Source organism: Mustela lutreola, chromosome 16, assembly GCF_030435805.1.
Source record: "Mustela lutreola isolate mMusLut2 chromosome 16, mMusLut2.pri, whole genome shotgun sequence".
Taxonomy (NCBI): Eukaryota; Metazoa; Chordata; class Mammalia; order Carnivora; family Mustelidae; genus Mustela; species Mustela lutreola.
The window spans coordinates 59541963-59559190 of NC_081305.1; the positions used below are offsets into that span (position 1 = coordinate 59541963).

The 17228-nt window shown below is 41.3% G+C and overlaps 1 protein-coding gene across 1 annotated transcript in view; it reads right to left on the bottom strand.

Moving 5' to 3' along the window:
- ZNF283 (zinc finger protein 283) overlaps positions 1-16875 on the bottom strand; it is a 30689-nt gene extending 13814 nt beyond the window's left edge. The window contains exons 1-5 of the mRNA XM_059151250.1: positions 16871-16875; positions 16151-16378; positions 15408-15458; positions 2804-2891; positions 453-579 (exon numbers count right to left, since the gene is read on the bottom strand). Coding sequence (XP_059007233.1) covers positions 453-579; positions 2804-2891; positions 15408-15458; positions 16151-16378; positions 16871-16875 — 499 coding nt within the window. The remainder of the gene's footprint in view (positions 1-452; positions 580-2803; positions 2892-15407; positions 15459-16150; positions 16379-16870) is intronic.
- Positions 16876-17228: the final 353 nt, after the last annotated feature.

Sequence of the window (17228 nt, forward strand, 5' to 3'; positions counted from 1 at the left end):
AAAACTGCCTCTCCCCTGGGCCTAGCCTATCTCCTTCACTGCCTTCTTGGCATCCTCTCTTACACTAACTCTGCTCTGGCCTCCCTATAGTTCCTCAAACTAAACTACCACACCTTGAGTAGCAAGGACACAGAACATCTCTAGATATGCTAAAGTTCAACACAATATGAAACCTGGTTTCTCTGACAATGGTTATGAATTAAATCCCCATAATGCAAATCCAGCTCCTTAGTAATTAAAGAAGAGAGGCAATTGCAGAAAAAGCCAGAGGAAGGTGTGAAGGTATGGGAAGAGGAAGGAGCCTAATGAACCCATTAAAAATCCAACAAATACCAAAACATCCCTTTGACCACGGGGAGAAGAAATTCAACTGGTTTCTTCAAAGACAGCCCTGTAATTCCCATAGCAAAAGCAGAGAAAGACTGTGAAGTATTTCAGGCAGATGACCTTACCCAATGACACCAAGTTACTATAGTTCTCCAACATCACATCCACGTACAAGTCCCTCTGAGCAGGGTCCAGGCACTCCCACTCCTCCTGAGAGAAGTCGATGGCCACATCCCTGAAAGTCACCAAACCCTAAAACCAAAAACCCATATATTACTTGTGAAATTACAGAAATTTAAGGATTTAAGAAAATATTTCCAAGAGGGGGGAATAAAAGGATCATGAAGGATAAACTGCAAGAAGAGGAAAATGTAACAGTCAAGTAGGCTAGAAGCCTGCAGTACGTACTGGTAGGGAAAAGTAAAGAAATTTGTATGACTAAGGCAGTGTCTTCATGTTCTAGAAGAATCCTGTTACAGCAAAAAAAAAAAAAAAAAGCAAAAAACAAAAACTTCTTGGATATTATGAAATAACTAGACCTGTCTGATAATCTATAAAATCATCCCAGTTTCTCTTCTATTAAATAAAAATAGTGGGGCACCTGGGTGGCTCAGTAGGTTAAGCCTCTGCCTTTGGCTCTGGTCATGTTCTCAGGGTCCTGGGATGGAGCCCCACATTGGGCTCTCTGCTCAGCAGGGAGCCTGCTTCCCCCTCTTTCTCTGCCTGCCTCTCTGCCTACTTGTGATCTCTCTGTCAAATAATTAAATAAAAAATCTTAAAAAAAAAAAAAAATAGTGGGGTGGGGAGAAGCCCTAGATACAGGACTATGTATACATACACACAAACTATTATGTGCCTGCCTCATAAATTCTTTATTAATGTGAACTGCTACACCAACTTTTCCCTTTAAGGAATATAAAAAACAAATCTTTTTTCCCAAATGCACTATAAAATCTCAATTTTAGAAAAATGATTTCCATTAAATTAAGGATTATCATTAAGCCTCAAGTAAATCACTCTGTTAGAGTACATTATAAGTCTTTTCTCTTACAATGGTAAATACGTAAGATGTTTTATTAGCTGCAACTCAGTTCATCATATAGATAGATTAAGATCTCTACTATATTTATACATTTAGGTTGAACGAAAATTCTATTTTCTTCATTCTAGGAATCTATTATCATCCAGTATTTAGAAATCCCGATCACCTTCTTACCTGTTACCATCAACCACCCCTCATCTAACAATTTCCTCATTCCTGAGTTGGAGGACACTGAAAGGGCACAACATATACGACACAGAGGTCACCCAAGATCTGCGCATCCTGGTCAATAACCAAATGAACTTTGACACTGGTATTCAACAATTACAGCACCACTTTCCCTAGGAAGACCGACTCACCGTCCCTCTCATCCTAAAAGCCTTGCAAAGCCTCAAAGAAACTGAGGCTAAGGCCAAGAAAACCCAAATTCCATCTCTCTCTGGGAAACTCAGGTCCGTGAAGAAGTTCCAAGTTTGCCTGTGTGGTCAAATGAGACCCTCATCATTGAGTCATCACCCCACAGACCTGACACAGGAATAAAAAAATTCTGGCAAGGGGAATTGGTGCAGCCCTAGTGGAACAAAGGTGATAACAACGGTCGCTGCCCAAGACAGCCTACTGTCCTAAGTACGTCCTAAGTAAACCCCAAAACTCTCCAGAGAAGGCACAAGCAACCGAAAACGTTCTCTTGGGTGACCATCCAGCTGTCTAAGGACATAGTATCCTGACTGGCTTCTTTCCTAGATGCCTGCCAATCAGGACCTTAGAAGAAGGAGTAACTGTTGTTTTGAAAATGTCTACAGTCTTTCATTCTCTCTTTTCTCCTTCCCTTATAAAAATCCTGTTTGTGCCTTGGTAGATGAAATCAATATACTCTTGGTTTTCCTTGTATACAAGTAAAAATGTGCTAATTGTTAACTATATTTCTTTGAGTTATTCTTTGACAGGAGCTCAAGTATTTCCTTCAAAAGACTCCTATCCCTCCACTGCTTTTTTTTTTTTTTTTAAGATTTTATTTATTTATTTGACAGAAAGAAATCACAAATAGATGGAGAGGCAGGCAGAGAGAGAGGGAAGCAGGCTCTCCGCTGAGCAGAGAGCCCGATGCGGGACTCGATCCCAGGACTCTGAGATCATGACCTGAGCCGAAGGCAGCAGCTTAACCCACTGAGCCACCCAGGCGCCCCTCCTCCACTGCTTTTAACAGAAGACTGAGCACACAGTTGTTGGATGTGTTCAATGACATGATGATACTTATTGGAAGGCACACAGGGAGGACACTGGGTTATTTGGCACAATCTTTTACTGGGACAGGAACTGAGACTGGGTTCAAGACTGGGGTTCTATTATGTAGAAGGCTTTAGGACAATTAAGGAAAAGGTTCATATGACCTAAAAGTCACAATATTTCAAGGACAGAGAAATACCAACTTACATCAGTCATGGTTCTAGAACTGCAAGAACTAATTAATAATCCATGGGGTTCCTCTATTGGTGAAGCACAGAATCCAGAAAAGCCAGAGCTGGGGAAGGAAAAAAAAAGCTTTAGACCAGGTGTGCTTAAGTGATCCCATCCGGACTGAAGGAATATAAGCTTTTATCTCTTCCATTCCTGCTTCTGCTTCACACCTCCCACAACCATCTGTGGAATCTAAACTCTCACCTAAAACCTGAACGTCCTTCAGTAGGAAGGTTTCTGGCAGTGCCTCATTCTGGGGATGCTAATATGGGCCAGAGGTTGGTCTACTGAGTGCTGCCCAGACTGGATCCTCCTCCTGTTACTCTCACCTCTCAGAGCTGCGAAAGAGGCACATGGTCCAAGCCGCAACATCCTTCATGGGCTTGGGGCTGAATAAAGTTGGTCAAGACACAGGAGTAGATGGGACATACAATTGCCTGAGCCCCAAAAGCTGACCTCTTAATGCATTCAGAACATCCATGCAATGGAATGCTATAAAACTATGCTAAGTTGGGAGAAATCATCAAGATATGTTGCCAATACAAAATATAGCTTACGGGATGTATAGTATGATTCTATTTATAAATTATGCATGTATATCGATAGAGAAAAGACTGACAATCAGATGTCAATAGATGAATAAAATGTTTAGGAAGTTACACACCCAAATACAATAAAGTTTTTATTGTGGTCCTAATGTCCTTTTTTTTTTTTTTTTTAAAGATTTTATTTATTTATTTGTCAGAGAGAATGAGCACAGGCAGAGGCAGAGGGAGAAGCAGGCTCCCTGCTGAGCAAGGAGCCCCATGTGGGACTCAATCCCAGGAGGCTGGGATCCTGACCTGAGCCAAAGGCAGCTGCTCAATCAACTGAGCCACCCAGGCGTCCCCCTAATGTCCTTTTTAAATATTCTGCAGAGTTGCTGTAACCACAGCCATGCATTATATTAACTACATAATTTCTATATACACTCACGTCCTGCCTAGAAAAAAATGGCTAAAATTCCCCAAGAAAAGTCATGAATACTTTGATGAGATCGCAAGCCTGTTTCTTTTCACGTCTTCTGACACACGGGTTTAATTTATAGCTGACCTATCTTTTCAGACATGATACTCTCCCAGTAAGTGCTAAATCACCTGATTCCGTTAGTCTGACTTAGCAGTGAACATTAATAGGATAAAACCTTTAAGTATGGGGCATCTGGGTGGCTCAGTGGGTTAAGCCTCTGCCTTCGGCTCAGGTCATGATCTCAGGGTCCTGGGATTGAGCCCCGCATCGGGCTCTCTGCTCAGCAGGGAGCCTGCTACCCCCTCTCTCTCTGCCTGCCTCTCTGCCTACTTGTGATCTTTCTCTCTGTCAAATAAATAAATAAAATCTTAAAAAAAAAAAAAAAACCTTTAAGTATAAAACTTGGGATGAATTCCATTTGCCTCCACAAAGCTGGTCACGACCCAACAGTATTGCCTATAATTACCTTCCTGTGAGTTCCTAAGACAGGTTGCCTGCATTGTTTATTGGCCTTTGTTACTGTCAGCTTTAGTTATTCCCATGTATATTTAGTATTCCTTGTCTTAAGGGTAACAACAATGTCTTTCAGTTATTGTATTACCTCCCAAGTACAATCTCAGGCTCTTAAAATTGGGGCAAATTTTTATCCAAAATTCCCTTATGGAAATGTATCCTTAAATAGCTAGAGAAGTACAGATGTATACACACGAATATTCACCCAGGGTCACTGGGGTGGCAAAGTCAGTTAATTGGCCAACTCTTGGTTTCAGTTCAGGTTGTGATCTCATGGTCATGGGGTTGAACCCCACCTCAGACTCCACACTCAGCAGAGTCTGCTTCAGATTCTCTCTCCCACTCCCTCTGGCCCTCCTGCTCATGTGCTCACTCACTCTCTCTCTAAAATAAATAAATCTAAAAAAAGGAATATTCAACAAAAAATCATTTATGATAATCAAGAATCAGAAACTACCTAACAGTAAGCAAATGGGTTTGCTTGACTGTGGCCTGCTATGTCATTAACTGATTAACTGATGAAGAAAACACACATAATCAACTCCATAGGAAGACAGGCAGGTTTGTAAAGTATACACAATATGGGAAGTGTATCTGAAATTAAGATAAAAAACTCTGGTGCTGGACTTTCAGGATATGGGCTTGACAATGACCAATTTCTCAACACTTCTATTTCCTTGTCAATAAAAGAACGATAGGAACATTGTCTGCCACAGATGACTGCAATGAAGATTATGTAAGAAAATCCACATAAAAAACTGATGTACAGGGGCGCCTGGGTGACTCAGTGGGTTAAGCCGCTGCCTTCGGCTCAGGTCATGATCTCAGGGCCCTGGGATCGAGTCCCGCATCGGGCTCTCTGCTCAGCAGGAAGCCTGCTTCCTCCTCTCTCTCTGCCTGCCTCTCTGCCTACTTGTGTTCTCTCGCTGTCAAATAAATAAATAAAATCTTTAAAAAAAAAAACCAAAAAACTGATGTACAATTGTAGTGCCTGGCTGGCTCCTTCAGAGGAGCACATGGCTCTTGATCTCAGGGTTATGAGTTCGAGCCCCACAATGGGTACAGAGATTACTCTAAACAACAACAACAACAGGTGTACAATAATTACTTAATATAAGTTTTTGCCATTATTAAAGACGGAGAAGATTACTGTCCTTTATTCTATTATAATAAGGACAGTTAATGCACCTTTCCATTTTTTCATAATAAAATCTGCTCTTCTCAGGCCTATGTTCTTACAAAATTAACTAAAGCTTCACAGCCCAGCCTTGAGCCTCCAATTCTTTCTTAATAACAACATAAGCGAAACAGGTTCTCAGAAAGATATATAGGAGATAGCTCCTCCTGCCAGAAGCTGCAGACAGAAACAGGACTCAGCATCATAAAAATGGCTCAGAAAATACAACCCAGTTAGGTGACAAAAAGAACATGAACCAGAGACTCGATCTTTTTCTGTGCAAATTGGTGGTTTATTTGAATTTGGTAACTATAACCTTCTTATTCTACCTTCTGGTATTATTATCCATCATTGAAAATATTATTTATAAATTAGATTTTTTAAACATTTTTAAAAGATTTTTATTTATTTGATAGAGAGAGAAAGAGTAGTAGAGGGAGAGGGAGAAGCAGACTTCCTGCTGAGCAGAGAGCCCTGTGCAGGACTTGATCTCAGAATCCTGGGATCATGACCTGAGCTGAAGGCAGACCCTTAACTGACTGAGCCACCCAGGTTCCCCTATAAAATAGATTTTGATAAGATAGAACATATACATTAGAAATTATCACTATTTTTTACGGAAGTAACCTTTAAAATAATCTAATTATGAAAGTCTGTCTTTGTGGCCCTTCTAATTTTTAAAAAGATGTTTCTATATTTCTAAAAGTTGTGAATACTATAGGTTTTTAAAGATTTTATTTATTTATTTGAGAGAGAGAGAGCATGAGAAGGATGAGGGTCAGAGGGAGAAGCAGACTCCCCGCCAAGTAGGGAGCCCGATGTGGGACTCGATCCTAGGACTCCAGGATCATGACCTGACAGGTTTTTAAGTAAGAAATCACTGACATTTCCTTCTTCTTTCTACATATTTGAGATTAAAATAAAACCCACATCTGGGCTGGATTTCTTCTTCAAAATAAGAATTAAAGAATCTTCAACTCAACTCTACCACCCATTACTGTTATCTTATTCTGCAGAAACAAAACCAGACACATAATTTCACAGGGAAAAAAATTCTAAACAGAAACACACCAAAATATTAAGAACTGATTAACTTTAGAGGATGTAATTTTAACTTCCATCTCTATATGTTTCTTGGATTGCTGAACTTTTTGCAACAAACCTGTTTTAATTCCATAATCGGAAATATAAAGATAGTTCCAAGTATGAAAAATTGAGTAATAGGGAAGGGGCATATTTCAGTCATTAATAAAACTGAAAAAAAAAAAAAAAAACAAACAAAACACCAAAAAACCAAAACCAAAACCAAAAACACCCCAACACTTCGAAAATCAGTGGGCCAGAAACAAAGTACACCTACCCGCTGTTGAACATCTCTAGCTATAGCTCACCATAACAGAGACACTTTCACTGTAGAGACTCACTCATAATGGGTGCCTGGGTGGCTCATTCAGTTAAGCATCTGCCTTTGGCTCAGGTCATGATCCCAGGATTCTGAGATAGAGTCCTGCATGGGGCTCCCTGCTCAGGGGGGAGTCTGCTTCATCCTCTGACCCTCCCCCCATTCATGCTCACCCCTCCACTCTCTCTTTCACAAACATAAATAAAATCTTAAAAAAAAAAAAAAAATTCCCCCATAATGAACATTAATTATGTAAGTCACCTTCAAAGTCTGAGGGAAGGAAATATATGCACCTAAGCAGAATGACATTTGGTAAGAACAGACGCTCAGCAGGTGTGGCTACACCTCTCTAATTCTTCACTGAAGAGTCAAATCAAAAAACATTTTAGAGACAATCCTTGAAAAATGTCTTTCAAAAGTCTCTCGTACTGAATGGGATTCTTATATAACTCATAATATTCCTGGGGAATTTGTTCGTAACTACAACTATTACTTAATATTTTATTATTTACATTTTTCCTTCTTTTGATTCTTTATAAACTTTTTTTTTTTATTAGGTGCACATTATTCCATTACAGGATTTACTGCAATTTACTTGTTTCCTTATCACTGGATCCTAATTTTATAAGTTCCTTTCCATCTATTAAATCTTCATTCCAGATCAACGAAGCCAGACTTTTTCTATGTCATCTACACTTAACAATCTCATGAAATTACAGACATTTTGCTCACTTAAGAAAAATAAATTCAGAGGGGAGGAGTCAAGATGGCGGAGAAGTAGCAAGCTGAGACTGCTTCAGCTAGCCGGAGATCAGCTAGATAGCTTATCTAAAGATTGCAAACACCTGAAAATCCATCGGCAGATCGAAGAGAAGAAGAACAGCAATTCTGGAAACAGAAAAACAACCACTTTCTGAAAGGTAGGACCGGCGGAGAAGTGAATCCAAAGCGACGGGAAGATAGACCCCGGGGGGAGGGGCCGGCTCCCGGCAAGCGGCGGAGCAACCGTGCACAAAATCAGGACTTTTAAAAGTCTGTTCCGCGGAGGGACATCGCTCCAGAGGCTAAACCGGGGCGAAGCCCACGCGGGGTCAGCGTGGCCTCAGGTCCCGCAGGGTCACAGAAGGATCGGGGGTGTCTGAGTGTCGCAGAGCTTGCGGGTATTGGAACGGGAAAGCCGGCTACAGAGACAGAGCCGACAGTAAGCTCGCAGCTCCGTGTTACCTTGAACCGGTCGCAGGCTCGGTGAGCTCGGAGCGCGGCCGGAGGTCAGGCAGACGGGAGTAACTGGGCGCTGTTCTCTGAGGGCGCACTGAGGAGTGGGGCCCTGGGCTCTCGGCTCCTCCGGGCCGGAGACCAGGAGGCCGCCATTTGTATTCCCGTCCTCTGGAACTCTACGGAAAGCGCTCAGGGAACAAAAGCTCCTGAAAGCAAACCCGAGCGGATTACTCACCCCGGCCCCGGGTAAGGGCGGTGTAATTCCGCCTGGGGCAAAGACACTTGAGAATCACTACAACAGGCCCCTCCCCCAGAAGATCAACAAGAAATCCAGCCGAGACCAAGTTCACCTACCAAGGAGTGCGGTTTCAATACCAAGGAGAGCAGCAGAATTCCAGAGGAGGAGAAAGCCAAGCACGGAACTCATGGCTTTTTTCCTGTGATTTTTTTTAGTCTTGCAGTTAATTTAATTTTTTCTTTTTCATTTTTTTTTTTTTTTTCTCGCCTTCGGGTAAAATTTTTTTTTTTTTTTAACTGTTACCTTTTTCTTTTTTAACGATTTTTTACTAGTTTATCTAATATATATATATATTTTTTTACATTTTTCTTAGGTGTTTTCTTTTTTAAAAAAAATTCTTTTCTTTTTTTTTTTTCTTTTTTCTTTCTTCCTTTTTGAACCTCTTTTTATCCCCTTTCTCCCCACTCACGATTTTGGATCTCTTCTAATTTGGCTAAAGCATATTTTCCTGGGGTTGTTGCCACCCTTTTAGTATTTTACTTGCCCCTTCATTTACTCTTATCTGGACAAAATGACAAGACGTAAAAATTCACCACAAAAAAAAGAACAAGAGGCAGTACCGAAGGCTAGGGACCTAATCAATACAGACATCGGTAATATGTCAGATCTAGAGTTCAGAATGACAATTCTCAAGGTTCTAGCCGGGCTCGAAAAAGGCATGGAAGATATTAGAGAAACCCTCTCGAGAGATATAAAAGCCCTTTCTGGAGAAATAAAAGAACTAAAATCTAACCAAGTTGAAATCAAAAAAGCTATTAATGAGGTGCAATCAAAAATGGAGGCTCTCACTGCTAGGATAAATGAGGCAGAAGAAAGAATTAGTGATATAGAAGACCAAATGACAGAGAATAAAGAAGCTGATCAAAAGAGGGACAAACAGCTACTGGACCATGAGGGGAGAATTCGAGAAATAAGTGACACCATAAGACGAAACAACATTAGAATAATTGGGATTCCAGAAGAAGAAGAAAGTGAGAGGGGAGCAGAAGGTATACTGGAGAGAATTATTGGGGAGAATTTCCCCAATATGGCAAAGGGAACAAGCATCAAAATTCAGGAGGTTCAGAGAATGCCCCTCAAAATAAATAAGAATAGGCCCACACCCCGTCACATAATAGTAAAATTTACAAGTCTCAATGACAAAGAGAAAATCCTGAAAGCAGCCCGGGAAAAGAAGTCTGTAACATACAATGGTAAAAATATTAGATTGGCAGCTGACTTATCCACAGAGACCTGGCAGGCCAGAAAGAGCTGGCATGATATTTTCAGAGCACTAAACGAGAAAAACATGCAGCCAAGAATACTATATCCAGCTAGGCTATCATTGAAAATAGAAGGAGAGATTAAAAGCTTCCAGGACAAACAACAACTGAAAGAATTTGCAAATACCAAACCAGCTCTACAGGAAATATTGAAAGGGGTCCTCTAAGCAAAGAGAGAGCCTACAAGTGGTAGATCAGAAAGGAACAGAGACCATATACAGTAACAGTCACCTTACAGGCAATACAATGGCACTAAATTCATATCTCTCAATAGTTACCCTGAATGTGAATGGGCTAAATGCCCCTGTCAAAAGACACAGGGTATCAGAATGGATAAAAAAACAAAACCCATCTATATGTTGCCTCCAAGAAACACATTTTAAGCCCGAAGACACCTCCAGATTTAAAGTGAGGGGGTGGAAAAGAATTTACCATGCTAATGGACATCAGAAGAAAGCAGGAGTGGCAATCCTTATATCAGATCAATTAGATTTTAAGCCAAAGACTGTAATAAGAGATGAGGAAGGACACTATATCATACTCAAAGGGTCTGTCCAACAAGAAGATTTAACAATTTTAAATATCTATGCCCCCAACGTGGGAGCAGCCAACTATATAAACCAATTAATAACAAAATCAAAGAAACACATAAACAACAATACAATAATAGTAGGGGACTTTAATATTCCCCTCACTGAAATGGACAGATCATCCAAGCAAAAGATCAGCAAGGAAATAAAGGCCTTAAATGACACACTGGACCAGATGGACATCACAGATATATTCAGAATATTTCATCCCAAAGCAACAGAATACACATTCTTCTCTAGTGCACATGGAACATTCTCCAGAATAGATCACATCCTCGGTCCTAAATCAGGACTCAACCGGTATCAAAAGATTGGGATCATTCCCTGCATATTTTCAGACCACAATGCTCTAAAGCTAGAACTCAACCACAAAAGGAAGTTTGGAAAGAACCCAAATACATGGAGACTAAACAGTATCCTTCTAAAGAATGAATGGGTCAACCGGGAAATTAAAGAAGAATTGAAAAAAATCATGGAAACAAATGATAATGAAAATACAACGGTTCAAAATCTGTGGGACACAACAAAGGCAGTCCTGAGAGGAAAATATATAGCGGTACAAGCCTTTCTCAAGAAACAAGAAAGGTCTCAGGTACACAACCTAACCCTACACCTAAAGGAGCTGGAGAAAGAACAAGAAAGAAACCCTAAGCCCAGCAGGAGAAGAGAAATCATAAAGATCAGAGCAGAAATCAATGAAATAGAAACCAAAAAAACAATAGAACAAATCAACGAAACTAGGAGCTGGTTCTTTGAAAGAATTAATAAAATTGATAAACCCCTGGCCCGACTTATCAAAAAGAAAAGAGAAAGGACCCAAATAAATAAAATCATGAATGAAAGAGGAGAGATCACAACTAACACCAAGGAAATACAAACTATTATAAGAACATACTATGAGCAACTCTACGGCAATAAATTTGACAATCTGGAAGAAATGGATGCATTCCTAGAAACATATAAACTACCACAACTGAACCATGAAGAAATAGAAAGCCTGAACAGACCCATAACCAGTAAGGAGATTGAAACAGTCATTAAAAATCTCCAAACAAACAAAAGCCCAGGGCCAGACGGCTTCCCGGGGGAATTCTACCAAACATTTAAAGAAGAACTAATTCCTATTCTCCTGAAACTGTTCCAAAAAATAGAAATGGAAGGAAAACTTCCAAACTCATTTTATGAGGCCAGCATCACCTTGATCCCAAAACCAGACAAGGATCCCACCAAAAAAGAGAGCTATAGACCGATATCCTTGATGAACACAGATGCGAAAATACTCAACAAAATACTAGCCAATCGGATTCAACAGTACATTAAAAAGATTATTCACCACGACCAAGTGGGATTTATTCCAGGGCTGCAAGGTTGGTTCAACATCCGCAAATCAGTCAATGTGATACAACACATCAATAAAAGTAAGAACAAGAACCATATGATACTCTCAATAGATGCTGAAAAAGCATTTGACAAAGTACAACATCCCTTCCTGATCAAAACTCTTCAAAGTGTAGGGATAGAGGGCACATACCTCAATATCATCAAAGCCATCTATGAAAAACCCACCGCAAATATCATTCTCAATGGAGAAAAACTGAAAGCTTTTCCGCTAAGGTCAGGAACACGGCAGGGATGTCCATTATCACCACTGCTATTCAACATCGTACTAGAGGTCCTAGCCTCAGCAATCAGACAACAAAAGGAAATTAAAGGCATCCAAATCGGCAAAGAAGAAGTCAAATTATCACTCTTCGCAGATGATATGATACTATATGTGGAAAACCCAAAAGACTCCACTCCAAAACTGCTAGAACTTATACAGGAATTCAGTAAAGTGTCAGGATATAAAATCAATGCACAGAAATCAGTTGCATTTCTCTACACCAACAGCAAGACAGAAGAAAGAGATATTAAGGAGTCAATCCCATTTACAATTGCATCCAAAACCATAAGATACCTAGGAATAAACCTAGCCAAAGAGACACAGAATCTATACTCAGAAAACTATAAAGTACTCATGAAAGAAATTGAGGAAGACACAAAGAAATGGAAAAATGTTCCATGCTCCTGGATTGGAAGAATAAATATTGTGAAAATGTCTATGCTACCTAAAGCAATCTACACATTTAATGCAATTCCTATCAAAGTACCATCCATCTTTTTCAAAGAAATGGAACAAATAATTCTAAAATTTATATGGAACCAGAAAAGACCTCGAATAGCCAAAGGGATATTGAAAAAGAAAGCCAACGTTGGTGGCATCACAATTCCGGACTTCAAGCTCTATTACAAAGCTGTCATCATCAAGACAGCATGGTACTGGCACAAAAACAGACACATAGATCAATGGAACAGAATAGAGAGCCCAGAAATAGACCCTCAACTCTATGGTCAACTAATCTTCGACAAAGCAGGAAAGAATGTCCAATGGAAAAAAGACAGCCTTTTCAATAAATGGTGCTGGGAAAATTGGACAGCCACATGCAGAAAAATGAAATTGGACCATTTCCTTACACCACACACAAAAATAGACTCAAAATGGATGAAGGACCTCAATGTACGAAAGGAATCCATCAAAATCCTTGAGGAGAACACGGGCAGCAACCTCTTCGACCTCTGCCGCAGCAACATCTTCCTAGGAACAACGCAAAAGGCAAGGGAAGCAAGGGAAAAAATGAACTACTGGGATTTCATCAAGATCAAAAGCTTTTGCACAGCAAAGGAAACAGTTAACAAAATCAAAAGACAACTGACAGAATGGGAGAAGATATTTGCAAACGACATATCAGATAAAGGACTAGTGTCCAGAATCTATAAAGAACTTAGCAAACTCAACACCCAAAGAACAAATAATCCAATCAAGAAATGGGCAGAAGACATGAACAGACATTTCTGCAAAGAAGACATCCAGATGGCGAACAGACACATGAAAAAGTGCTCCATATCACTCGGCATCAGGGAAATACAAATCAAAACCACAATGAGATATCACCTCACACCAGTCAGAATGGCTAAAATCAACAAGTCAGGAAATGACAGATGCTGGCGAGGATGCGGAGAAAGGGGAACCCTCCTACACTGTTGGTGGGAATGCAAGCTGGTGCAGCCACTCTGGAAAACAGCATGGAGGTTCCTCAAAATGTTGAAAATAGAACTGCCCTATGACCCAGCAATTGCACTATTGGGTATTTACCCTAAAGATACAAATGTAGTGATCCAAAGGGACACATGCACCCGAATGTTTATAGCAGCAATGTCCACAATAGCCAAACTATGGAAAGAACCTAGATGTCCATCAACAGATGAATGGATCAAGAAGATGTGGTATATATACACAATGGAATACTATGCAGCCATCAAAAGAAATGAAATCTTGCCATTTGCAACAACATGGATGGAACTAGAGCGTATCATGCTTAGCGAAATAAGTCAAGCAGAGAAAGACAACTATCATATGATCTCCCTGATATGAGGAAGTGGTGATGCAACATGGAGGCTTAAGTGGGTAGAAGAATAAATGAAACAAGATGGGATTGGGAGGGAGACAAACCATAAGTGACTCTTAATCTCACAAAACAAACTGAGGGTTGCCGGGGGGAGGGGGTTGGGGAGAAGGGGGTGGGATTATGGACATTGGGGAGGGTATGTGATTTGGTGAGTGCTGTGAAGTGTGTAAACCTGGTGATTCACAGACCTGGGGATAAAAATATATGTATATAAAAAATATATGTTTATAAAAAATAAAAAATTAAAAAAAAAAATAAATACATTATAGAGCTTTAAAAAAAAAAAAAAAAAAAAAAAAAAAGAAAAATAAATTCACAAATATTTACAAAAATCCTGCCCAATTTCAAGGGGTTTGCAATCACCTTGCAGCTCATAAATGGAACAAGACCTCAGGTTAAGGTATCCTGTACTAGACCATTTGAGCATCTCGGTCACTTTTTTAAACTTGCAAGCACCTATCACAATCATCTTCATATTTCTCTTCCAATTTCAGTTATGGAAAGTTGATGTGAAATGATCCAGAATCACCATGTAACAGCAAATCTTAACATTCACTATGCCTGTATCATGGCGCAGGCCCTATTCTAAGGTGCTTTACATGCACTGACTCATTTTACATCTTTATAACCCCCATGAGATAGGTATTACCTTGTCTTAATTTTGTAGATGTGACACAGAGAGCCCCAGTCACCTAAGCTCACAGAGCTAGTAACATATAGAGCCAGAATTTGAATACAGATGCTCTAAGTCCAGAGCCTTACTCTTACCCATAACACAGTACTGCCTCTACAACACTCACAAAGTGGGACCTGAAATAACCCAGGTCTCACAATGTTACAGATTTCTACCAAAAGATTAAATGAACGTCTCTGTCTTTGTTGGTGCAAACAGCAAACCCCTATGCTCAAACCCTAATTACATCCCCACCCCCTAAAAGTCTTAAAACATTATCATTTATTAACTCAAACAATCCTCCTACCTTGCCTTGATCTAAAAATCATGACTGTGGAGAAGACACAAAATAGTTTGCACACAATACCAAGTAAATACCAATCTCCTTAAGTAATCATAGTCTAAAATGAAACTCTAGGGACGCCTGGGTGGCTCAGTTGGTTAAGCAGCTGCCTTCAGCTCAGGTCATGGTCCCAGCGTCCTGGGATCGAGTCCCGCATCGGGCTCCTTGCTCAGCAGGGAGCCTGCTTCTCCCTCTGCCTCTGCCTGCCATTCTGTCTGCCTGTGCTCGCTCTCTCCACCTCTCTCCCTCTGATAAATAAATTTAAAAAAAAATCTTTAAAATGAAACTCTAACGCTAATCTAGGAGGTGTACTTCTACACCATCAGCATGCTCAGAAAGGGAGAATGCACCCAAGGATTGGAATAATTTGCCGTTTGAACAGCTAGCTATTGATTGAGAATAAGGGCAAGAGAGGGTCACCAAGAAGAGATATACATCAGCAAGGTGGGTCATTCACCAGAAGGAAAACCCAGGATAGACACTACCAGTGATACTGCAGGCTGAGGAAAGCAAATATTCTCATGATCTAAAAACAAAAGTAACTGTCTTTAAAAAAAGAGAGCGAAAGAAAGAAAGAAACACAAACTCACCTGAACCTTGATTTCAATATACGCAACAATTCTTTCTTCCTTCTCAGGGTCCTTCTTAGAAACCTAGCAGCGGTAGGGGGAAAAAAGAATCATGAGACACCAGCATTGCTTGGAGCACAGAAGTAGCAAATACACACACACACACACACACACCCCAGAAACACCGGGAAACCAAAACGCCATCTATAGCCATCTCTGCCTTCATCCACACGAAACCAAATGGAATTGAAAAGAAGACTAGAATCTCTCTGGGGGCTGACAGCAATTATTGGGGAGAGAGGTCTGGTCGCAGTGGCTCTGAAACAGGGAGCTGGCTCCCAGGGAGCTCCTAGACGCGCCCCTTCCAGGAATCTTAGCTCTGGAACCCCCCAGCACGTTTTCCTAGCGGCATGTCATGAGGACACTTCTGGATGTACAATGCTCATCCCAAGACTGGACCTACGCCTTCGGGCGTGAAACGTTCCCTCTAGGGCTCAGTGAAGGACTCCTGCTCTTGCGGTCACTTCACTTTGGCATGCCCAAACAGAGTCTAGAAGAAACTTGGAGCGCACAGCCAAAGCAAAACCGCAAGGCCACGCAGCTCATCACCCCGTCACACAGTCCCAGTCGCACACACCATCACGGAGACACGCCCCGGCCCTGCCACGCCGTCTGTCCCACACCATCCTTCTCAGCCGCTCGCGCGCATGCAGACTGGAGGCTCCAAACGCGACACGCCCTGTCCGCAAGCCGGTCCTCCTCACCTCGGGAGCCGCCCGGAGTCAACCCCTGCCTTCCCTGCGGGTTCCGAGCCGGCGCTGATTACTTCCTCCGACGCTAGCAACTCACCACGCCGAATCCAAGAACCTTCAGGCCGCCGGAAACGGACCCACAGACTTATGGGAAATAAGAGCCGGGAAGTCCTCGGAGGCTGGGAACCTGGCCATCCAAAGAGCTCTCCGCCGGCAAACTCGCCCCGCCCAGAAAAAGACCTGTGCCCGGAGACTTCTGGGAAATGTAGTCCACCGTGGGCAAATACTCAGGAGTGGGGACCCTGGACCCTCAGAATGCTCCCAGCATGCAACTCGGCTTCGCGTAGCAAAGGCGCTTTTTCCAAAGTCAATTTGGTGTTGTTCTAGTCTTTGCTGCAGGGCGTAGGTCCAGGCTCCGCGAGCCTTGCTGCTCAGTTGTCTTTTATGTTGTTGTCAACATCTTGGATGAATGGTAGTGGTCTTTGATGAATGGTTCTCAAGGAAGGCGGAGGAACGCGTTCTGGACTCCCGAGAAGGTGCAGATGAGAAGGGACCAGGGACTTAGGCTTCAGTGAGCGGGAACGTCTCAAGTAAGGTCCATGGGAATAACCTTAAGGCACAAAGTTTAAGAAGGTATTCACTATTAGAGTTATGTAAGTACTGACTTACACAACCTTATACAAACCTGAAAGTGAGTTCTTCCTTAAAATTTGTGCCTGACACCTCACTCACCTCATGGCCACTACTTAAAATTCTTGAAAAAGTTAGATCACGAGCTTATCTAGTTTGTGAGAGACTGGAGCAGGGTCTGGCAGTTGAGCAGATGGGTGCGTCTTCCTCCAGGTGAGTTTATGGGTCCAATTTGGCGAGTGGGACCTTAAGTGGAGTTGTTTATATTCATGCTTGTGTGAATCTTTGTTTCCTTAGATGTAAGGCGGGTTGTGTTACAGCCTATTACCACTGTTGAAAAGTAACAATACGTGGTCGTGGATTGATACTGTGATCATATGCAAAGTTCTCTTTGCATTGAGAGATGAGATGTGTGACATTGTGTGTTAATATCAGTAACTGAGAACGATTTAATATTTGT